Source organism: Nomascus leucogenys, unplaced genomic scaffold, assembly GCF_006542625.1.
Source record: "Nomascus leucogenys isolate Asia unplaced genomic scaffold, Asia_NLE_v1 Super-Scaffold_285, whole genome shotgun sequence".
NCBI classification, from domain to species: domain Eukaryota; kingdom Metazoa; phylum Chordata; class Mammalia; order Primates; family Hylobatidae; genus Nomascus; species Nomascus leucogenys.
The window spans coordinates 563,210-585,458 of record NW_022095770.1 but is presented as its reverse complement, the minus strand read 5'-3'; the positions used below and the strand labels follow the sequence as shown (position 1 = coordinate 585,458).

The 22,249-nt window shown below is 55.4% G+C and overlaps 2 protein-coding genes across 3 annotated transcripts; one reads left to right on the top strand and one right to left on the bottom strand.

Moving 5' to 3' along the window:
• Positions 1 to 1,190: 1,190 nt before the first annotated feature.
• Positions 1,191 to 2,919, bottom strand: CCR10 (C-C motif chemokine receptor 10; the record flags this gene model as incomplete). The annotated part of the gene is made up of 1 exon (XM_030808080.1): positions 1,191 to 2,919. A coding segment is annotated over one exon (1,074 nt), but the record flags the coding sequence as incomplete, so codon positions are not given.
• A 642-nt stretch (positions 2,920 to 3,561) lies between these two features.
• On the top strand, positions 3,562 to 22,063 carry CNTNAP1 (contactin associated protein 1). Of its 2 annotated transcripts, none has more exons than XM_003279480.3 (24): positions 3,562 to 5,190; positions 6,118 to 6,219; positions 6,333 to 6,526; positions 7,288 to 7,435; positions 7,518 to 7,721; positions 8,268 to 8,452; positions 9,225 to 9,368; positions 10,035 to 10,296; positions 10,773 to 10,922; positions 11,188 to 11,359; positions 11,837 to 11,943; positions 12,404 to 12,523; positions 13,054 to 13,257; positions 13,452 to 13,608; positions 13,699 to 13,826; positions 14,117 to 14,302; positions 14,805 to 15,026; positions 15,284 to 15,523; positions 17,562 to 17,915; positions 18,064 to 18,191; positions 19,308 to 19,401; positions 19,590 to 19,835; positions 19,940 to 19,987; positions 20,692 to 22,063. In XM_003279480.3, exons 1-24 carry the CDS (start codon positions 5,124 to 5,126, stop codon positions 20,982 to 20,984), a joined length of 4,155 nt encoding a protein of 1,384 aa, XP_003279528.1. In that variant the 5' UTR covers positions 3,562 to 5,123; the 3' UTR covers positions 20,985 to 22,063. The 2 variants fall into 2 exon arrangements, with proteins under 2 accessions (XP_003279528.1, XP_030664188.1); XM_030808328.1 differs by lacking the exon at positions 3,562 to 5,190 and adding an exon at positions 5,198 to 5,984.
• Positions 22,064 to 22,249: the final 186 nt, after the last annotated feature.

The following is a 22,249-nucleotide window of genomic DNA, read 5'->3' as shown; positions in this document are numbered from 1 at the left end:
CTCAGCCTCTCCAGGAGCTGGGACTACAGGCGCACACCACCATGCCTGGCTAATTTTTAAAATTTATTTTTTGTAGAAATGAAGTCTCACTATGTTGCCCAGGCTGGTCTCGAACTCCTGGGCTCAAGCGATCCTCCCAGCCTGGCTTCCCAAAGTGCTGGGATTACAGGTGTGAGCCACTGCACTCGGCCTCACCTCCTTTTTGAGGTGAAGGAGTTGAGGCAGGCACTCTGGGAAGGTGCAGACCTAGGCCGGAAATAAAATCGAATATAGAGCTCACAGCTCACCGAACTCAGCTGGGAAGAGTGGCTTGGGATTCTAAGGAATTCTGTGGCCTCTGAATAGAGTGGAGGCCTCTTAGGGCTAATATCCTGCGGTTCTGTATAGGAAGGGGTTAACTCAGGCGCTAGGCGGCCGGGGCGGGGCCGCGGCCTCCGCGGGCGCGCGCGCGCGTTGCTGACTCAGCGGCGATTCCCGAGATCTCGGATGGAGGGTTCCAGGTCGGTCCCCAGTGGCTGGCGTGCGGGACCCTTTGAGGATCGGCGCCGTCTCCGGACCTTCCCTGGATCCTGGCCCCTAGAGGCCGTGGGGGACTCCTTTTCGCCGCTGCTGCCGGAGGCTCTGTGGACTGCTAGCCTGGGCCGGGCTGGGCTGGGCGGGGAGGGGCGGGGCAGGGCAGGGCGGGACGGGCGGGGCCGTCAGGCCAGCACCTCCCTTGAGACCTTCTCGCCACGCCCCGCCCTTCTCGACCCTAGACTCCAGGCTGGAGCAGTGGGGACAGCTTTGCTGACCGATATTAAACCGCGAGAACTGTCGCACGTGAACACCATCCTGCCCGTTGTGATTGTGTAAAACAAAGACCAGGAATCAATGCGAGCGTGTCTAGGAGGCCATCTCGGCCGTGGCCTCTCTCCAGATGAGAGTGGCCTGTACTGAGAGATTACCTAGGAATGGAGATACCACAACCATCTTCCCGGTCTGGATCCCAGGCCCTTGCCTGCAGAGAAGTTTTTTCCCATATCCAACCTCTCTCCGGCCAGCTCAGTGCATTTCCTCTGACCCAGTCCCCAGAGAAGATGGAGTACAGCAAATATCCCTCACCCCCACCACACCCATGATAACTACTTTGGAAATTTTCAGATTGCAGTCCCTCCTAGGTTTTTCTTCAAGGTGAAAAACTTCAACTCAACTTTTACAATTAATTTTTTCATTTTTTCTTTCCATCTCAGACACTAGGAAGGGATTGTAAAGTGGTAATGTAATCCAAACGCCCACCAAAAACGGGAATCCCCTGCCCCTCCCCCTCCCCCCACACCACGCAAAGGCCCACAGCGTCCCCGACAGTTTGAACATTCCAATAGCGGGAACTCAGTATTTGCTAAGGCAGCCATTACTGGAGAGCGCTCTGGTTGTTAGAAAGCTCTTCCTTACAGTATTGCAAGAGGAACCCCCACCCCTCCTTGCCTGGCAGCTTTCCCACCTCACCTCTGTTGGCTGAGGCCAGGTGACGGTGAAGGGGGTGTCAGTGGCTAGAGCTTTAGTAGACTCAGCAGCCCCCCACCCCCACCCAGGCCCTCAGCGTCTTCCACTCAGAGAGCCAAGCGCGGGGCGGGGGGGCGGGGGCGGGGTGTTAACCCACCGGTTCTGCCCTGCCACAAATCACTTCCAAGTCGGTGACTCAAAAATAGTAACAGTTGTTGGGTTGCATCTCATTTCCATGTTATCAATTTAATGTGGCAAGGCACAGAGGTAGTCCCTTTAGGTCCCTGCCTCTTTCTCAGTGTTCCCCCACCTACTCCCCTTTCCCACGACCCTCAGCCTGCCCCCTCCTCTAGATTCGCAGCCCTAGTTGTCCCAGGAGAGACTGTGGGTCTCCGTGGGAGCTGAACAGGAAGAAAGGCGGGGCCGGCGGGGGCAGCCGCGGCGGGGTTGAGGCCCTGAGGGGCAGCCCGCACCCCGTAGCAGCCTCCGCAGGTCCTGGCGGAAGCGCAGGCCCAGGAAGGCGTAGAGCACGGGATTGAGGCCGCAGCGGGCGAGGGCCAAGCCGCTGGTCACCAGCAGTGCAACATCCTTGCGTTTGCTGGCAAGGCAGCTCCGCTCGCGCGCAGCCAGTAGATCGGCCGTATCCAGCAGCAGGGCGAGGCTGTAGGGCAGCTGCAGCACCACGAAGGCCGCCACCAGAGCCACTACGACGCGCAGCGCACGCTGGCGCTCGGGCCCCCTGGCGGCCAGCAGCGTGCGGCCCAGAAGCGCGTAGCAGGCTACCATGACGCCCAGCGGCAGCGCGAAGCCCAGGGCCACCTGCGCCACGGCGCTCGCCCCCTTCACCGTCTGCGTGAGGCCCTCGGGGAAGATGAGGCGACAGCGTCGTTGGCCTTCCCGCTGCCCATCCCGGCTGTAGAGGAGCGCAGGCAGCGCCAGGAGCAGCGACAGCAGCCACACGATGACGGAGACCAAGTGTGCGCGGCCGGGAGTGGAGGGCCGCGGCCCGGCTGGGAGCGCTCGCGCGATGGCCACGTAGCGATCGGCGCTGATACAGGCCAGGAAGAGGAAGCCGGCGTGGAAGGAGGCCGAGTAGAGGCCAGAGATGGTGCGGCAGGTGGCACTTCCCAGACTCCAGCCCTGAAGAGCCCCTGCTGCCGCGAAGGGCAGAGTCAGGGCCAGCAAGAGGTCGGCCAGGGCCAGCTGGAGCAGGTGGGCGGAGGTGGGCGAGCGCGCTGCGCGTCGGGCTGCCAGGTGGGTGGCCAGGACCAGGCCATTGCCGGCCAGACCCAGCGCAGCCACGGTCAGGGAGACACTGGGTTGGAAGGCCCGGCTGAAGGCCTGGACATCGGCCTTGTAGCAAAGCTCCGGTAGCGGCTCAGCCGAGTATGCGTCCTCTTCATCCCCAGAGTAATGGCCCCAGGAAATCTGGGAGGGTCAAATGAGAGGCGGGATCTTATGAGACAGATCTGACCACACAACTCCCCTGCCCACACTTGCCTTCCAAGCCGAGAGCTCCTGTGTGGCCGGATATAACAGTACACGGGGAGACATAAGCTCTTCTCCAGACTCTTCCTAGCACACCTTCAGCAGGCCTTGGCTTCCCTTGCACCCCTCCTACCTCTGCTTCCAGCTTCCTGGGTGACCTTGAGCAAGCCACTTGCTCTTTCTAGACCTCAGTTACCTAACCTGTAATGTTGAGATTATAAATCCTGACCAGCCCACCTCTCAAGGTTTGCTGTGAGGATGGCAATATGGAAAATAATGGATGGGGAGAACCTGTATTCTCCAAAGGACATAATACAAAGTTTGTATTATTATTATTATTATTTATTATTATTATTTTTGGAGACAGAGGCTTGCTCTGTCGCCCAGGCTGGAGTGCAGTGGCAGGATCTCGGCTCACTGCAACTTCCGCCTCCGGGTTCAAGCGATTCTCCTGCCTCAGCCTCCCGAGTAGCTGGGACTACAGGCGCCCACCACCGCGCCCAGCTAATTTTTGTATTTTTAGTAGAGATGGGGGGTTCACCATGTTGGCCAGGCTGGTCTCGAACTCCTGTCCTCAGGTGATCCGCCCACCTCGGCCTCCCAAAGTGCTGGGATTACAGGCGTGAGCTACCGCGCCCAGCCCAAAGTTTGTATTATTAATAAATCCTAGAGCTTCAGTTCCCTTTGCAGCGCCCTCTCCTGGAAGGATGCCAATATGCAGGCTTTGCCTCAGACCTGAGCCCTGGACTCCAACCTCGGTCTGGAGTGGGTTTCTGTTTCTCTTCTTTCCCTTCCCTACCCACCTTCCCTGTACCTCCAATACCAGCACACTGAACCACTCATGCCAAGGGGGTCTCCAGCGTTGGGACTCAGGTTTTCAGGGCCCAGGTGGGACCCTGGACCTCTAGGTTCAACCCGCCTTTCCCCTCAGCCCTAGTCCCTGTCCCACAACCCCAGCCTCACACCACCAGCCCATTTATCTGGAGGACCCTTAGTCTGAGATAGCGCCAAGAATCCCGATAGGATGGCAGAGGCCTATTGCCAGGTGGGGAATCCCATTCCTTCCCTGTTTCCTCCCTCTCTGTAACCCTTCTCCCCCTCCCTGCCCCCACTCCCACCTGCTCTGTGGCCTCCGTCCCCATCTCTGGCTACACAGGTTTCTGAGGTATAGCCACAAGGGGTAGAAGTTAAACTACTAGCGGGACAGGAAGGAAGAGGCGGGGAGAGGGGCCGAGAGAGAGGTGGGGATTAGGGTCTACGGGGTCACTTTCCCATTCCACCTCCTCCAAAAGACTTTACCCTCTTGTGCAGGATCTGGATTTTACGGAAAAAAAAAAAAAAGAAGAAAGGAAGAAAGGAAGGAAGGAGGAAAGAAAGAAAGAAAAGGAAGGAAAGAAAGAAAAAAGAATGAATGAAAGAAAGAAAGAAAAAACAATTTACTGTCTTTGTCAGGGAAGAAAGAACGGGCTTCGGAATATAATCATTTGCTGTGTGATATTGACTACGTTTCTTGACCTCTCTGAGCCTGAGGTTTTTCATCTGCAAAGTGGCATAGGGCAAAAATGCTAAATTCACAGTGCCCAGCACTACTCCTAGAGCATAATTTACCTTCAGAAAATGTTAGATTCTTTTACTTACCCTTCATTCCATTTCCAGGCACCCCTCCCCGCCAACCACCTCCCTTTTCTTGAAATTTTCAGGATGCTTCTGGCTCTAGGTTCCCTGCCCTCACCCCTGTGGCCCTAGTCCCGGGCAGCCTCGGGTTACTTGGGGTTTTCCCGGTGGCTAGAGGCTCTCTACCCCCGCCTTTTCGCAGCAGGGCTGAGGCACGCGCTTGCGCGGGGTCCGGGAAACCGGCGCGTGCCAGGAGACAGAGGCTGGGGAAGGGGGAGGTGAGAGGAGAGAGGGTGGAAAGGAGAGGATAGAGAGAGAAGAGCGGAGGACCAGGAACCACAGAGAGAGAGAGAGAGAGAAAAGAGAGAGGAGAGAGAGAGAGCGCTTGGGGGCGAAAGGAGAGAGGGAGGGAGGGGTGGGTAAGGAGGAGAGAGCGGTCTGCTGCAAACCCCAGGAGGAGAGCTTGGAGCCCAAGCCAGAACTCGAGCCCTAGCCGGAGCCGTTCACAGGGAGGCGGCTGCCGGGACCGTCAGCCCTGCATGATGCGTCTCCGGCTCTTCTGCATCCTGCTCGCCGCGGTCTCAGGAGCCGAGGGCTGGGGCTACTGTGAGTGTTGGGCTTGGAGGCAGGTGGGGTTGGGCCCAGGAGTCCAGAGCCTGCAGGGCTGCCCCGAACCGCATTGCGGCTGGGTGGTCGCGGGTCCTTCCCGGCCGGCGCGCGCCCGCTGGCTCTCATCTTTTCCTGCCTCTCCCCCGCGCTCCGCATTGCAGCTCTGAGGCTGCCGCGCGCGCCCGGGGCTGGGGCTGGGCTCCGGGGCGAGGATGAAGTCAGCGGGCAGGGATTTGGGGATGGGATCCAAGCAGGAGCTGGTGCCTGGGTTTGAGGCTAGGGGGCTGGGGGATAAGTGTATACTGGTGACCGATACTAGGATTAAGGTTTCACCAGGGCTTGAGGCTGGACTTTGGAGCTGGCCAAGGGGTGGGGTTTGTGGCTAGGGCTGGGGTTTGTGGCTGGGGCTGGGTTTTGCGGCAGGGATCCAAGCAGGAGCTGGTGCCCCTGACTGATGCTAAGGCTGGACTTGAAGCTGGTGATGGTGCTAGGACTGGCTGAGGTTGGGTGCAAGGCCTGTATTTGGGGATGGTGCAGGTTTTGGGGGCCGAGTCGGATTGAGGCTAGGGTTCGAGCTGGATTGGTGTCTTGGGTTGACTTAGGTTGTGGAAGATGCTGAGGTTTAGGATTGAGTTTGGGGAAGTACTAAACCAGGGCAGGTATTGGGCTAGCTAGGGAGGGTCTGGCCTTGGGCCTATAGTTGTAGCCCAGGGGTTTCCCTAGAAGGAGAAGGCAGCCTCCTCTGAGCATGCAGCCGTTGCTGCAGCCAGGATTGAATAGATGGCTTTAAGGTAGGGCTGGGTGTGCCTCTGGGGGTGGGGGTTGGGGGCACAGAAGGGGAAGCTTCGGTCGCTAAGTGGGCCGGCCTTTGGAAGGGTCTGGGAGGGGCCAGGGCTGACTAACATGTCGGTTTCCCTACCCTAGACGGCTGCGACGAGGAGCTGGTGGGTCCCCTGTATGCACGCTCCCTGGGCGCCTCCTCCTACTACAGTCTCCTTACTGCGCCGCGATTCGCCAGGCTGCACGGTGAGCTCCGCGGAACATCAGCTGCAGACTGGCAGCGCACCGCGGAAGGGTGGGGGCCTCCGGAGGACTTCGGGGAGAGGGATAGCCGGTTAAAGCTCCTGTCCCTTCTATAGGCATAAGCGGGTGGTCACCACGGATTGGGGATCCGAATCCCTGGCTCCAGATAGACTTAATGAAGAAGCACCGGATCCGGGCCGTGGCCACACAGGGCTCCTTCAATTCTTGGGACTGGGTCACACGTTACATGCTGCTCTACGGCGACCGAGTGGACAGCTGGACACCGTTCTACCAGCGAGGGCACAACTCGGTATTCTGGGCGCCAAGGCGGTAACACTTGGGGAGCTTCCTCTGCTCCGGGCTCTGGGCCGGGCACCAGCCTCTGGGAAAATGGAGGGGGCGGTGGTGAGGGCTCCGACGAGGAACAGTGACTCCACTCAAGGGACTCTGTCCAGAGGGACTGTCAGCTTAGGACGTGCGCGAAACACTCGGTTCACAGGGTTTAACACACTTTAGGGTAAAACCTGGGAGGGCTTCCTAAGGAGGTGACATTTGATTTCAGGTCTGAGGAAATAATAGGATTGTGGGAGAGGACACTTTATGGAAACTGTGCGGGCAAAGCCGCCAAGCAGGGAAGACCAAGGAGTGTTTACTTTCCAGAAGTCGAGATTGCCTGGGTGTGAAAGTTGTGGGCTGGGAGGCTATGGTGAAAGAAGCAGAGGGGTGCCGGGCGCAGTGGCTCACGCCTGTAATCCCAGCACTTTGGGAGGCCAAGGCAGGTGGATCACGAGGTCATGAGTTCAAGACCAGCCTGGCCAACATGGTGAAACCCCCGTCTCTACGAAAAATACAAAAAAATTAGCCAGGCGTAGTGGCGGGCGCCTGTAATCCCAGCTACTTGGGAGGCTGAGGAAGAGAATTGTTTGAACCCGGGAGGCAGAGGTTGCAGTGAGCCGAGATCATGCCACTGCACTCCAGCCTGGGCGACAGAGCGTGACTCTGTCTCAAAAAATAAAATAAAAAAAGAAGCAGAGGGTGGGACGTGGTTACTACTCTCCCCCACCCCCGCAGACCTTCTTTGGTAACGTGAACGAGTCGGCGGTGGTGCGCCATGACCTGCACTACCACTTCACTGCGCGCTACATCCGCATTGTGCCCCTGGCCTGGAACCCACGCGGCAAGATCGGCCTGAGGCTGGGCCTCTATGGCTGCCCATACAGTAAGCGTGCAGAGAGCTCAGAGGGGGCCCGGGAGACAGACAGCCTCCCCAGTCCCCGGCCCACCTACGGTCCTTTGCGCAGAGGCCGACATACTCTATTTCGACGGCGACGATGCCATCTCGTACCGCTTCCCGCGAGGGGTCAGCCGAAGCCTGTGGGACGTGTTCGCCTTCAGCTTCAAGACCGAGGAGAAGGACGGGCTTCTGCTGCACGCCGAGGGCGCCCAGGGCGACTACGTGACGCTCGAGCTGGAGGGGGCACACCTGCTGCTGCACATGAGCCTGGGTGAGCTCGGCGACCGGGTGCAATGCGAGGCCAACCCCTGAAGCTCTCTCACCGCCCCCTCGCGGCACCTCCTCCGCGCATCGCGCTCAAGCCTGGTCTTCCACTTCTCTAAGGCCTGGACCAAACTGCCCTTTTCTTGTAGCATTTGGTGCTAGCAAAACACTGGAGTTGAGTGAGAACTGGATTCCAGTCTCAGCTGTACCACTACACAGAGATGTGACCTTGGATGGGGCACTTCCGAGCCTCAGTTCCCTCTTTGTAAACACACACACACACACACACACACACACACACACGCACACATTGTATCTCATTAGCTTTTCATAACACCCGCGCATGAAATAGAAGCAGCTCATGTGTTCCCAGTTTTACAGACAGGAAGCCAGGCTAAATGGCTTACCCTGTCACACACTAGCCAATGGCTGTTGATCTATTCGCCCACTCTCCCTGGTTGCCCCGGGCTTTGTTACACGCTGCTGCCTAGGAGCTTGGACACCATGGAGTTCTCCAGGCTTGAGGTCTCACTCTGTCCTGCCCCACCCTCAGGCAGCAGCCCTATCCAGCCAAGACCAGGTCACACCACCGTGAGCGCAGGCGGAGTCCTCAATGACCAGCACTGGCACTACGTGCGGGTGGACCGATTTGGCCGCGACGTAAATTTCACCCTGGACGGCTATGTGCAGCGCTTTATTCTCAATGGAGACTTCGAGAGGCTGAACCTGGACACTGAGGTGAGAGACTGGGGAGGTGCTATTTCGTGGTAGCATAGATGCTGGATGAGTGAGTGCAGGTCGGTCGCTCCCTTTCTCTCTTTCTCTCTCTCTCAGAGGTAAGACCTCGCATTCAGGCTGTGGGTGGTGGCTCATGCCTGTAATCCCAGCACTTTGGGAGGCTGAAGTGGGAGGATTGCTTGAGGCCAGGTGTTCAAGACTCACCTGGACAACATAGTGACATCCTACCTCTATTTAAAAAAAAATTTTTTTTTAAAGACCTCGCATTCCAATTCCTGAATATCCTAGCAGCCCTTGGCAAACTTGCCGCTCACCAGAAAAAGGCCTGTTTTTTTTGTTTTGTTTTGTTTTGTTTTGTTTTTGGTGGGTGTTGTTGCTGTTAGCATGCAGACTCCCAGGCACTATTTCAGAACTAATGAGATGGAGTTTGGAAATTCAGATTTTGGGAACTAGGCAAGGTAGGAAAATTGTTCCCTTGGATCCTCCGACAACTTTGTGGAGTTGTTAAAGACCCTGACCCCATCTGCAGATAAGAATCCCAGGCAGGCTAATTGTCTTGCCCAAGGGCGTGCAGCCGATTTGTGTTGGAGTCATAGCTTGAACTCAAGCCTTGAAAGGCCTAGCGAGCTTTAGTACCGACATTGGGGAAATGTGTGTTTTAAGTCTTTTACAAAGCCCCACCTGGCGTTTGGGAAAGCGTACGGTGGGGACGCGCGAGAAAGGCAGGCGCGCTCCTGTGCCCAAGAGGCCTTATTCCCCACGCCTCCCGCAGATGTTCATCGGAGGTCTGGTGGGCGCCGCGCGGAAGAACCTCGCCTATCGGCATAACTTCCGTGGCTGCATAGAAAACGTAATCTTCAACCGCGTCAACATCGCAGACCTGGCCGTGCGGCGCCATTCCCGGATCACCTTCGAGGCCAGTGGGCAGGGGGGTCTGGGAGGACAGGATACCAAAGCCTCGTGGAAAGCAAAGAGGTGGAGCGGGAGGAGATATTGAGCATCAGATAAAAGCCGAGGATCCCTCTGTCCCCAGCCAAGTGCTCAAGTTGGGAGGGGAGCGGGTCTCACTCGACGTGCACGAGCCACGCAGGCCCCTAGTTAAGAAGCAGTGGTCGGGTCCAGTCACCTTCTTAGTTCATAGTTGAGGAACGTAAGGCGCAGAGACAGGGAGTGGCTTGTCCAGGGGTCGTGCGGCTGCACGAGTAGGGACTTGAACCGATGGCTTCTGTGATATGCCCCCCTCACCCCTCTCCGACTCTGGAGCTCTGTCGGGAAGCTGGCAGGAGCCAGATCTGTGGTCCAAATTTGCCTCTCGATACTGGAAGGAGAGAAGCGGTCACGTCGCAGACGGTGGAGATCAGCGAGAGCAAGCCAGCAGAGTTCCGAGGGCCCACTGGGTTGGGGCCCCCTCCACAGATGGACGAGCTTGGAGGGGAAGAGGTCATGTCGTGGTTGGAGATCTCATCCCCGCCAACACCGAAGGAGGGCGGTGACCAGGGTGTTAGACCAGTGTGAAAACTGAATTCCCAGCTGAGGCAGAGGCGGCTCACGGGTGTTGATGCGTCTTCACCTTTGCCCCTAGGGTAAGGTGGCTTTTCGTTGCCTGGACCCTGTACCGCACCCTATCAACTTCGGAGGCCCTCACAACTTCGTTCAAGTGCCCGGTTTCCCACGCCGCGGCCGCCTGGCAGTCTCATTTCGCTTCCGCACCTGGGACCTCACCGGGCTTCTCCTTTTCTCCCGTCTGGGGGACGGGCTGGGCCACGTGGAGCTGACGCTCAGCGAAGGGCAGGTCAACGTGTCCATCGCGCAGAGCGGCCGAAAGAAGCTTCAGTTCGCTGCTGGTGAGGGCGTTTCGGGGGAGGCACAAGCAGAGAAGTGTAGAGGATCCCGGGAAAGTTGTAGGCCTGGACTGAGGCCTTTACATTCTGGAGAGGGGAGAGGGAGTGAAGGGGGCAGGGCAGGAGGCCCCAGGGTACTGGGAAAAGGTGGGAGTGGCTGGAGGCAGTGAGGAGGCGGATCTGAGGGACTAAGTATTCTTGGAGAAGGGAGAAGCCTGGGAGCCCTGGTATTCTCCAGTTCCAGAGGGTCCCTGGAGATTTGGTTACTCATTTATAACTGTGCAGACTCTGTGGCAGTTGCTGGGTCATGGATAATGAAGAAACATTCAGAGAGGTCTCCACTGGGTGTGAGAAGTGTAATCACGGGGGCACACAGGCTGCTACTGGGACACAGTGGGGCTGCTGCTTCCCCACTCAGGATATTCTTCTAGCATAGTTGCTGCTTCTCTCCACCCACACCATCATGCATTCTTGTCCAGGGTACCGACTGAATGACGGCTTTTGGCACGAGGTGAATTTTGTGGCACAGGAAAACCATGCAGTCATCAGTATTGATGATGTGGAGGGGGCAGAGGTCAGGGTCTCATACCCACTGCTGATCCGGACAGGGACCTCATATTTCTTTGGGGGTAAGTGGGGGCCAACCTGACCAGACCTATGTTTCTGGGTGGGAAGGCTCCATCTAAGTCCACCCAGATGGGGCCACATGGAGAATTTTGGAGGGATCAAGCCCTCTTTCCCCTCTGGGGCCTTGGGGAGTGGAAGGTCATTGCCTTCTACACTTTGGTTGAAGCCCCCTTTCTTCCTTTATGTCTGGCTCCCCCTTGGCATCTCCCTGGGGGAGGGTCTTTGGGGTCTCCCCTGGGGAGGGTCTCACAGGGGTGGTTGCTCCAGGTTGTCCCAAGCCAGCCAGTCGATGGGACTGCCACTCCAACCAGACGGCATTCCATGGCTGCATGGAGCTGCTCAAGGTGGATGGTCAACTGGTCAACCTGACTCTGGTGGAGGGCCGGCGGCTTGGATTCTATGCTGAGGTCCTCTTTGATACATGTGGCATCACTGATAGGTACCCAGAAGCCCCTAACAAGAGGTGACCCCTCCAAAGCCCTCTTCCCTGGTCTCCCAGTAGGAATGGCCTTTCTCAATAATCTCCCTTCTCCTTGTCTCTGCCCCTTAGTCCCCTGCTTGGGGATGACTCTTCTTTGATCTTTTACCTCCTATTTCTTCCCTTAAGGTGATACATGCTCAGGATGCAAATGACATATCTGCTTTTGGTCCTAGAGGGTTTTTTTGTGCCAGGGGGATGATGGGGGTAGAATAAGGCATGTTTTGATGTTTTCGGAAGGGAAGGGGGAATAGTAGTACTTGAGCCCCGAGAACTGCCTAGTGCCCCTGCATCTGCGCTTATAGCCGGCTGGCTAGGCGGGGTGTGTCTCACTGGGTTCTGGGGCTTCAAGGAGCTGGGAGTGAAGCTTGCAGGGATCAGACCCCACTCTCTAGCTCCCAGTAAGCCTCCTTCCCTTGGTCCTGACCCCTTCCCTAGGTGCAGCCCTAACATGTGTGAGCATGATGGACGCTGCTACCAGTCTTGGGATGACTTCATTTGCTACTGCGAACTGACAGGCTACAAGGGAGAGACCTGCCACACACGTAAGCCAGATGTAGTATGGGGGGAGTCAGGGACAAGGGAGGTCAGGAGAAGGTTGCTGGGGATCATCAGTCTGCTAGAGATGGTGAGGATGGCCCTTCCAGCCCTCTCTCTTTTTGTTTTTGGCTTTTTTGAGACAGAGTCTTGCTCTGTTGCCCAGGCTGGAGTGCAGTGGTGCCATCTGGGCTGGCTGCAACCTCCGCCTCCTGGGTTCAAGCGATTCTCCTGCCTCAGCCTCCTAAGTGGCTGGGACTACAGGTGCGCACCACCATGCCTAGCTAATTTTTGTATTTTTAGTAGAGATGGGGTTTCACCATGTTGGCCAGGCTGTTCTCGAACTCCTGACCTCAGGTGATGCACCACCTCGGCCTCCCAAAGTGCTGGGATTACAGGCCCGAGCCGCCGCACCTGGCAAGCCCTCTAACTCTCTAACTGCCTTTGTCTCACCCTATTATCTGCCAGCTTTGTATAAGGAATCCTGTGAGGCTTATCGGCTCAGTGGGAAAACTTCTGGAAACTTCACCATTGATCCTGATGGCAGTGGTCCCCTGAAGCCATTTGTAGTGTACTGTGATATCCGAGGTAAGTGTCTCTGATGGGTGGTGAGGGAGTGAGGAGAGAACCGGGAAGGATAGAGTGGTGGGTGGGGGCCAGTTAGACTAAACAGGTGAGGGTAAAGGAGGACAGAGGGGAAGGGGATACTGAGGGATTTGTAACCTAGCTTTAAAAGTAAATCCCAAGCCAGGCGTGGTGGCTCACACCTGTGTTCCCAGCACTTTGGGAAGCTACTCGGGAGGCTGAGGCAGGAGAATCGCTTGAACCTGGGAGGTGGAGGTTGCAATGAGCTGAGATAGCGCCATTGGACTCCAGCCTGGGCAACAGAGCGAGACTTCATCTCAAAAAAAAAAAAAAAAAAGTAAATCCCAGCTTCCTTACCCATTCCGGTTATCTTATTTCCAGCCTACAATGCAGAGTGCCCAGGGCAGAGGTGGAATGGAGCTGCTGGCCACATTCAGTGGCTCTGAGTTGCAGCAGCGGTGGTGGAGGTGGGCAGGGAGATGGGTAGAGAATGCCCAACTCCAGCCAAAGCTCTGTCCCCTCTTGTCTCCCAGAGAACCGAGCGTGGACAGTTGTGCGGCATGACAGGCTGTGGACAACTCGAGTGACAGGTTCCAGCATGGAGCGGCCATTCCTGGGGGCTATCCAGTATTGGAATGCATCCTGGGAGGAAGTCAGTGCCCTTGCCAATGCTTCCCAGCATTGTGAACAGTGGATCGAATTCTCCTGCTACAATTCCCGGCTGCTCAACACTGCAGGTTAGGGCTGGGGTCAGGGAGGTGGCGGAACTGGAGGAGACACCAATGGGGGCCTGGGAGAAGGAAGCCAGAGAGCCAGCTGGGGCCTTGGGTTGGAAGATTGAAGGAGGCGTCTGAACTGGTTGGAAGGGCGAGAGGAGCCCAGAGGCTAATGGAGGGACAGGGCCTGGAAGCTGCCTGCACCTCTTCCCCAGGAGGCTACCCCTACAGCTTTTGGATTGGCCGAAATGAGGAGCAGCACTTCTACTGGGGAGGCTCCCAGCCTGGGATCCAGCGCTGTGCCTGTGGTCTGGACCGGAGCTGTGTGGACCCTGCCTTGTACTGCAACTGTGACGCCGACCAGCCCCAGTGGTGAGGGGGCAAAGGGACAGGGTTTTTAGGACTCTGGGAGTGGGGGGAGCTGAGTGGCTGGGGCTGAGCCATGGCATCCTGCCCCCACAGGAGAACTGACAAAGGACTGCTGACCTTTGTGGACCATCTGCCTGTCACTCAGGTGGTGATAGGGGATACGAACCGCTCCACTTCCGAGGCCCAGTTCTTCCTGAGGCCTCTGCGCTGCTATGGCGATCGTGAGTGGCAGTCCCCTTTTGTGTGCCCTCCCAGAGCTGACTCTCCAGTTTCCAACATCTAGGTCGCATGAGTCACTGGGGGTCTCTAGCTGGGGTGCCTGACCCCCAGCTCCTGCTGTGATGGGATCTCATTGCCCCTCTGCACCTGGCTCCTCTTTCATTCCACTCCTTAGTCTCCCCTCCGTCACCTCAAACCCTCCCCCTTTGCCCGACCTTCCCTGCCCCCAACTTCTCTTCCTCCTCCACCTTCCAATCTCGCTGACGAGACCTTCCTCCATTTACTTTTCTAGGAAATTCCTGGAACACCATTTCCTTCCACACCGGGGCTGCACTACGCTTCCCCCCAATCCGTGCCAACCACAGTCTGGATGTCTCCTTCTACTTCAGGACCTCTGCTCCCTCGGGAGTCTTCCTAGAGAATATGGGGGGCCCTTACTGCCAGTGGCGCCGACCTTATGTGCGGGTGGAACTCAACAGTGAGCAGGCAGACTGTGGGAGGGCCTCGGAGTAGATGAAAGTGCTGTCTGGGGAGACATGGGCAGGTGCAGGCTGGGGTTGGAGCCAAGGGCAGATGCCCTTTTGACAGGCAGCACGGGAAGGGTTGAGATACCCTGGGTTCTAGCCCTCACTCGGTCCTGACGGCTGGCTGGGTGACCCTAGGCATTCACTTGGCCTCTCTTGGCTTTAAGCCCCTTCCTTGTGCATAAGGAAGCTGGACCTTCGAGTCCCTCTCACCAGTGATGAGCCATGCTTCTAGCCTGGGAAGTGAGGCTGGGAAGCTGGCTTCAGGGATCTGTGATGTGGGGAGAGACTAAGGGTATGAGGTTTTAAGCAGTTGGTAACAAGCTATGGACAAATTGGAGGGATATTCAAGAAGCTCCAAAGAGGTGAGGGAAAGAGGTTGTATTGGGCAAGGATCCATGAAGGGTCTTGTAGGTCTGAGTCCTTTTCTCCCCCACCCCGCATCACACTGTCCAGCATCCCGGGATGTGGTCTTCGCCTTTGATGTGGGGAATGGGGATGAGAACCTCACAGTACACTCAGACGACTTTGAGTTCAATGACGACGAGTGGCACCTGGTCCGGGCTGAAATCAACGTGAAGCAGGCCCGGCTCCGAGTGGATCACCGGCCCTGGGTTCTGCGGCCTATGCCGCTGCAGACCTACATCTGGATGGAATATGACCAGCCCCTCTATGTGGGTGAGCAGCAACCCAGGGGCAAGTCTGAAGCCTCTTTACCTCCCCACCCTCCAAGGCTGCTCGCCTTGTTTCCAGGAGCCTCCTGTCTTAGGTGCCAGGCCCCTCTGCTTCAGAGCAAGCCAGGGTCTCACTTGTCCCTCCAGGCCTTTGTATCCTATTCTATTCTTCCAGCCCCCTTGGCTCCCTTTCCAACTACAATACTTCATCCTGTCTCTGGCTCTGCCTCCATTTCTTGACCTGTTGCCTACCCTTCCCAGGATCTGCAGAGCTTAAGAGACGCCCCTTTGTGGGTTGCTTGAGGGCCATGCGTCTGAACGGAGTGACTCTGAACCTGGAGGGCCGTGCCAATGCCTCTGAGGGGACCTCACCCAACTGCACAGGCCACTGTGCCCACCCCCGGCTCCCCTGTTTCCATGGAGGCCGCTGTGTGGAGCGCTATAGCTACTACACGTGTGACTGTGACCTCACGGCTTTTGATGGGCCATACTGCAACCATGGTCAGTGCTGCTGGTTATGGGGCAAGAGGGAGCCATAGCGTGTAATGGGATGTAGGGAGGGCAGGGAAGGAAATAGCATGTAAAGCCCACATCATGGAAAATTAGAGTTGTCCCTGGATTCCTGAGCTCTGAGTTTGGGGAGTCAGGCAGTTGAAGATGATGGGTGACTCCAAAGGCATGGACAAGGAAGGGATGGTACAGATAGCTGGTGCAAAAAGAGCTCAAAATCACCAAGCATGCTTTGGGAGCCCAGGGTGGGAGGATTGCTTGAGGCTAGGAGTTCGGGACCAGCCTGGGCAACATGGCAAGACCCTGTCTCTATAAAAAAAATTCTTTTCTTTTTCTGAGATGGAATCTCACTCTGTCACCCAGGCTAGAGTGCAGTGGCACGATCTCGGCTCACTGCAACTTCCGCCTGGTTCAAGTGATTCTTCTGTCCCAGCCTCCCGAGTAACTGGAACTACAGGTGTGCACCACCATGCCCAGCTAATTTTTGTATTTTTAGTAGAGACAGGGTTTCACCACATTGGCCAGGCTGGTCTCGAACTCTTGACTTTGTGATCTGCCTGCCTTAGCCTCCCAAAGTGCTGGGATTACAGGCGTGAGCCACCGTGCCTGGCCAAAAAAAATTTTTTTTTTTTTTTTGAGACTGAGTTTTGCTCTTGTTGCCCAGGCTGGAGTGTAATGGCTCAATCTCGGCTCACTGCAACCTCCGCCTCCCGGGCTCAAGCGATTCTCCTGCCTCAGCTTCCCAAGTAGCTGGGATTACAAGTGTGCACCACCACACCCAGCTAATTTTTGTATTTTTAGTAGAAACAGGGTTTCACCACGCTGGCCAGGCTGGTCACCAACTTCTGACCTCAGGTGATTCACCCACCTCGGCCTCCCAAAGTGCTGGGATTACAGGCATGAGCCACCACGCCTGGCAGAATTTCTTAATTAGCTGGGCATGGTGGTGCACACATAGGCCTAGCTACTCGGAAGGCTGAGGTGGGAGGATCACTTGCACCTAGGAGGTCAAGGTTGCGGTGAGCTATGATCATGCCACTGCACTCCAGCCTTGGGGGCACAGCAAGGACTGTGTCTACAAAAAAAAAAAAAGCAAATCGCTTCTCCATCTTCCCACCATCACCATGGTAACACAGGCGAACTCCCTTGTCAATGTATTTGATGATTGCTGCATTCCTAAAACATGTCAATGACCCGGTTCTTGGTTAAGGTGAGCCTTGACATTCCCCATAGCAAGATCCTACACACATACCAAGACTGCATCCTCCCTAAGGCTGGCCTATAGGGAGGATATATGGGCAGGTGAGTTACTGGTGGGAGGAGTGTGGGGGACTAGGGAAATATAAGACTTAGGGACCAACAGATTTCTGGTGGTGGTTTGGAAGTGTGAGTAGTGGCACATAACTACATGGGGTCAGGATATCCCCATTCTAATCTTGGCTGTCCCCTTACTGTGTGTCTTTTTTTTTTTTTTGAGACGGAGTCTCACTGTCACCCAGGCTGGAGTGCAGCAGCATGATCTTGGCTCACTGCAACCTCTGCCCCCTGGGTTCAAGCAATTCTCCTGCCTTGGCCTTCCTATAGTAGCTGGGATTACAGGCATGCACTACCACACCTAGCTAAGTTTTGTATTTTTAGTAGAGATGGGGTTTTGCCATGTTGGCCAGGCTGTTCTCGAACTCCTGACCTCAGATGATCTGCTTGCCTCGGCCTCCCAAAGTGCTGGGATTACAGGCATGAGCCACTGTGCCTGGCCTTACTGTGTGTCTTTAAGCAAGTCACTACTCATCTCTGAGCCTGTTTCCCCATTTGTAAAATGCAGGGGTTGGATCAGATGATCTCAAGTTTCCCATGGCTGTAAGATTCTGTTCTGTGACAGAGGGGCTCAAGGGGACCTAAAAGTAAATGGAGGGTTGTGAGGGTGGCAGAAACTGAAGTAAGTCTCAGGATGTGTGTATGGATGACATAAAACCTCTGAATTGGGGAGTGAGCAGTGTGGAGGCCCTAACCTCCCTGCTTCTACCTGCAGATATCGGTGGTTTCTTTGAGCCGGGCACCTGGATGCGCTATAACCTACAGTCAGCGCTGCGCTCTGCAGCCAGGGAGTTCTCCCACATGCTGAGCCGGCCAGTGCCAGGCTATGAGCCTGGCTACATCCCGGGCTATGATACTCCGGGCTATGTGCCTGGCTACCATGGCCCCGGGTACCGCCTGCCCGACTACCCCCGGCCTGGTCGGCCTGTGCCCGGTTACCGTGGGCCTGTCTACAATGTTACGGGAGAGGAGGTCTCCTTCAGCTTCAGCACCAGCTCTGCCCCTGCTGTCCTGCTCTACGTCAGTTCCTTTGTTCGTGACTACATGGCTGTGCTCATCAAGGATGATGGTAAGCTCTCCCGGGCTCTCTCACCCCACTCCAGCTTCACCCCAGTGCCCCTAATTCTCCTATTGATTCACAAATACAAGGACCCACGTGCTGTTAGAAGACGGGTCATGGGGCCTGAGACCCCGAATTTCTTCTCCCCACCCCACAGGGACCCTTCAGCTGCGATATCAGCTGGGCACCAGTCCCTATGTGTACCAGCTAACCACTCGACCGGTGACCGATGGCCAGCCCCATAGCGTCAATATCACCCGTGTTTACCGGAACCTCTTCATCCAGGTATGCACAGAGGGAGGTGAGCCAGTTCAGATCATAACCTCATGATCTCCGTTGTGGCATCCAGGAAAACATCAAATACTTAACATTTGTAGATCACATTTGAATGTATAGAGGATTTTCACGTGTGTCACCTCATGTAACCCTCACAATAGCTCCAAGAGGACAATAGGCATTTTTTTTTTTTTGAGATGGAATTTTGCTCTTGTTGCCCAGACTGGAGTGCAATGGTGTGATCTCAGCTCACTGCAACCTCCGCCTCCTGGGTTCAAGCAATTCTTCTGCCTCAGCCTCCTGAGCAGCTGAGATTACAGGCATGCACCACAGCGCCCAGCTAGTTTTGTATTTTTAGTAGAGACAGGATTTCTCCATGTTGGTCAGGCTGGTCTCGAATACCCGACCTCAGATGATCCACCTGCCTCAGCCTCCCAAAGTGCTGGAATTATAAGTGTGAGCCACCGCGCCCAGCCAGACAATAGGCATTCTTATTTAAGTGTTTTACAAATCAGTAAAGAGCCTCAGAAAGTAAAGTGGTTTCAGCTACTCAGGAGGGTGAGGCAGGAAAATTGCTTGAACCTGGGAAGCGGAGGTTGCAGTGAGCTGAGATCGTGCCACTGTACTCCAGGCCTAGGCGACAGAGCGAGACTCCATCTCAAAAAAAATAAAGTAAAGTGGTTTACCCAAAGTCAAACCGCTGGTAAGCTGCAAAGACGGGGCTTAAAACCAGGGTTTTAAAAAATATATAGGCCAGGTGCAGTGGCTCACACCTTTGGGAGGCTGAAGTGGGAGGATTGCTTGAGGCCAGGAGTTTGAGACCAACCTGAGCCACATAGCAAGACATCATCTTCACAAAGAAAAATATTTAATAAATAAAATAAAATAATAAAAATAAAAATATATATACCAAATCCTACATCTAGGCCCAGGGGTTGCCCACTTCAGATTGAGCTAGGACTCACCCAGCTGGCACCGTCAGTTTGGACAGAATGAGAGATCTCCAGTATCTGTCCCCAAGTACATTCCCAGGGTCCACAGAGCTCCAGTCCAGCCCACAGGCATTTGCTTCTGGTCCCCGCTCCCTCATCGCCCTCCCGCTCCCCCTCCCCCTCCCCACCTCAGGTGGACTACTTCCCACTGACAGAGCAGAAGTTCTCGCTGTTGGTGGACAGCCAGTTGGACTCACCCAAGGCCTTGTATCTAGGGCGTGTGATGGGTAAGCTGCGGGTGCGGGCATGTTTTAGGCAAGGAGCTGTGGGGTATGTTCCTGGATCCTCAAGGAAAGTGAAGGCCCTGGGAATGGCTGTGAGGGCGGTGGGAAAGATGAGTGGGAAACCTGTGGACAGTGAGAGTGGCAGGGCCTTTGGGTCCAAGTCCCTCTCTCTGGGCCTGCCTCTCTCTCAGAGACAGGAGTCATTGACCCGGAGATCCAGCGCTATAACACCCCAGGTTTCTCGGGCTGCCTGTCTGGTGTTCGATTCAATAATGTGGCTCCCCTCAAGACCCACTTCCGAACCCCTCGACCCATGACTGCTGAGCTAGCTGAGGCCCTTCGAGTTCAGGGAGAACTGTCCGAATCTAATTGCGGAGCTATGCCGCGTCTTGTTTCAGAGGTGCCACCTGAGCTCGATCCCTGGTATCTGCCCCCAGGTACATTCCCAGGACACAGAGGATGGAAGGGAGGGATGACAGGGAAAAGAAATGATTCTTAACATGGAGGAGGCATCTCCTAACTGGTGCTTTCTCCTCTCCAGACTTCCCCTACTACCATGATGAAGGATGGGTTGCCATACTTTTAGGCTGTGAGTAGCACTGATCACTAAGCTGACCTCCCAAGACTACCCTCTGACTGTCAGCATCCTTTCCCTGCCCCTGATCCCCAAGGCTGCAGGATGGCAAAGGCACTAGATGCACGATGGCACAAAGGATGATGAGACAGGCTATGCTGAAGGTGCCATATAACTGGACAGAGATTTTTAAATGTTTGAGGATGCTACAGATTTTTAAATAAAATATTAAAATGGGGCTATAGCTAAGGGATGGGAAAATGGGGATACAGTAACACCTAGAGAGATGAGAAATTGGGGTAACTACCAGGGATGTGGAAAGAGAATCTTAGAAACAGAAGTGGCAAGGGGTAAGCCAGGAATTCAAACCTACCAGAAACTTGAGATGAGTTTAATGTGGCCAAACAGCTAACTGAGTGTCATACATTTTGCTTTTGGCCAAAAGTAACGTGTGTGTGTGTGTGTGTGTGTGTGTACAGGTGAAATCCCAAACTATGGGTGTATACAGGTGAAATCCAAAAGTGTGTGTGTGTGTGTGTGTGTGTGTGTATACAGGTGAGATCCCAAAGATCTGCCCTGAATTGTCCCTTTTCTTCCGTTCAGTTTTGGTCCTTTCTGCTGCTGGGGCTGGTGGGAATGTTGGTGCATGTGTGTGTGTGTGTGTGTGTGTATACAGGTGAAATCCCAAAGATGTGAATTGTCCCTTTTCTTCCTTTCAGTTTTGGTGGCCTTTCTGCTTCTGGGGCTGGTGGGAATGTTGGTGCTCTTCTATCTGCAAAATCATCGCTACAAGGGCTCCTACCATACCAATGAGCCCAAGGCTGCCCACGAGTACCATCCTGGCAGCAAACCTCCCCTACCCACTTCAGGCCCTGCCCAGGTCCCCACCCCTACACCAGCTCCCAACCAAGCTCCAGCCTCAGCCCCAGCCCCAGCCCCAACTCCAGCCCCAGCCCCTGGCCCCCGGGATCAGAACCTACCCCAGATCCTGGAGGAGTCCAGGTCTGAATGAGTCAGAAGGGCTTCTGGGACCAATTCCAACTCCTGAAATTCCCCAAGTCCTGCCTCTCCCCCATCCTATCAGGGACATTTGGCTCCTCTTAGCTGGCTCTGCTCATCCAGAGGATATCCCCCATTCCCCCCTGTCAAGTATGGTGGGCAGAGCTACAGATGGAACCCAAGGGAGTGGCCGAGCCTCACTGCCTAAACCAATGCCCTGCTCATCCCTGTTCCCCAGGCTCCTGGCTGTTTGTCTGCCCCAAAAGAGAAGCCTCATGGGGTTGACATAGTTCCTTCCTGCCATCTCTGTCCCAGCTGCTGTCAGGGATTAACAACAGAGTGTAGGGGAGATTAACTGCTTCCCTTCCAATAGACACTATCAGCAGGGACAGATGTGTGGGAGTGCAGGGCTGCAGAGGGTATGGGGGGAGGAGGCTGCTAAACCCTATCCCCCAGCCTCCCCCCTGCCCCGAAGATCTTCCATCTGCTTCCACTCAGCTGGGGGCTCGAGAGGGCTTGATGGCTGTCCCCTGCCCCCCTCCTTTTTTTTGTACACAGAGACCAAGAGGCCTCAGTTTAGCACCTTAGTACCTCCGCTGCTTCACTTGCTTTAGCCAAAGCCATAAAAAACCTGCAACGTAGAGAAAATAATGCAGATACCCTGACTAGCCAGCCCTCTACTCCTCCACCCTTTTCCAAGATATGCAATGGCCTTTGTGCCTGCCCAAAGGCTTCGCCCCCTCCAGTGCATGAGGAACCCTCTTTCCTCCGCTCAGAGATGCTGCTTCATTTACCCAGGAGGTCGTATTCTTTATACATATTTTTTGTTGCAAAGTCTCTCTCTAGAGAAACTCTATATATTATTCGATTTTTTAAATTATTTGTTTATATATAAAAGAAAAGCTCAATTGGCTGTGCTGTCCTGTGCTGTGCTGTGCCCACAGTCTGTAGTTTGCCTCTCCTGTGTTGGAAGTGTCATGAGTCCTGCTGGTCACTCACCAGCCTGGTCCGGCCTCCACTCTGAAGCAGGGTTGAGCCTGCTGTGCTCTCAGACGCAGAGCCGTTCCAATAAAGCAGAGTGGCAGAGCCCCAGTCTGTGTGTGGTAGCTGGCGTCGTGGTTAGGGGATAAGTGGGATGATTTTAAGGGAACTAATCTGAGGGCTCAGGAATTTCTAGAAGGAACTCTCAGAATCCTTGCATCACCTTCCAGGGACTTGACTGACTGGCTCTTGCCAGACCCCCCATCTCTCCCTTTCCCAGATCTCAGTGGGTAAGTG

Excerpts from the sequence above, each read along its gene's own strand:
- CNTNAP1 (XM_003279480.3), top strand. The coding sequence starts at position 5,124 with ATGATGCGTCTCCGGCTCTTCTGCATCCTGCTCGCCGCGGTCTCAGGA. Across the intron at positions 12,524-13,053 it reads AGTGTACTGTGATATCCGAG|AGAACCGAGCGTGGACAGTT; the intron begins GTAAGTGTCTCT and ends CTTGTCTCCCAG. Across the intron at positions 13,827-14,116 it reads TCTGCGCTGCTATGGCGATC|GAAATTCCTGGAACACCATT; the intron begins GTGAGTGGCAGT and ends TTACTTTTCTAG.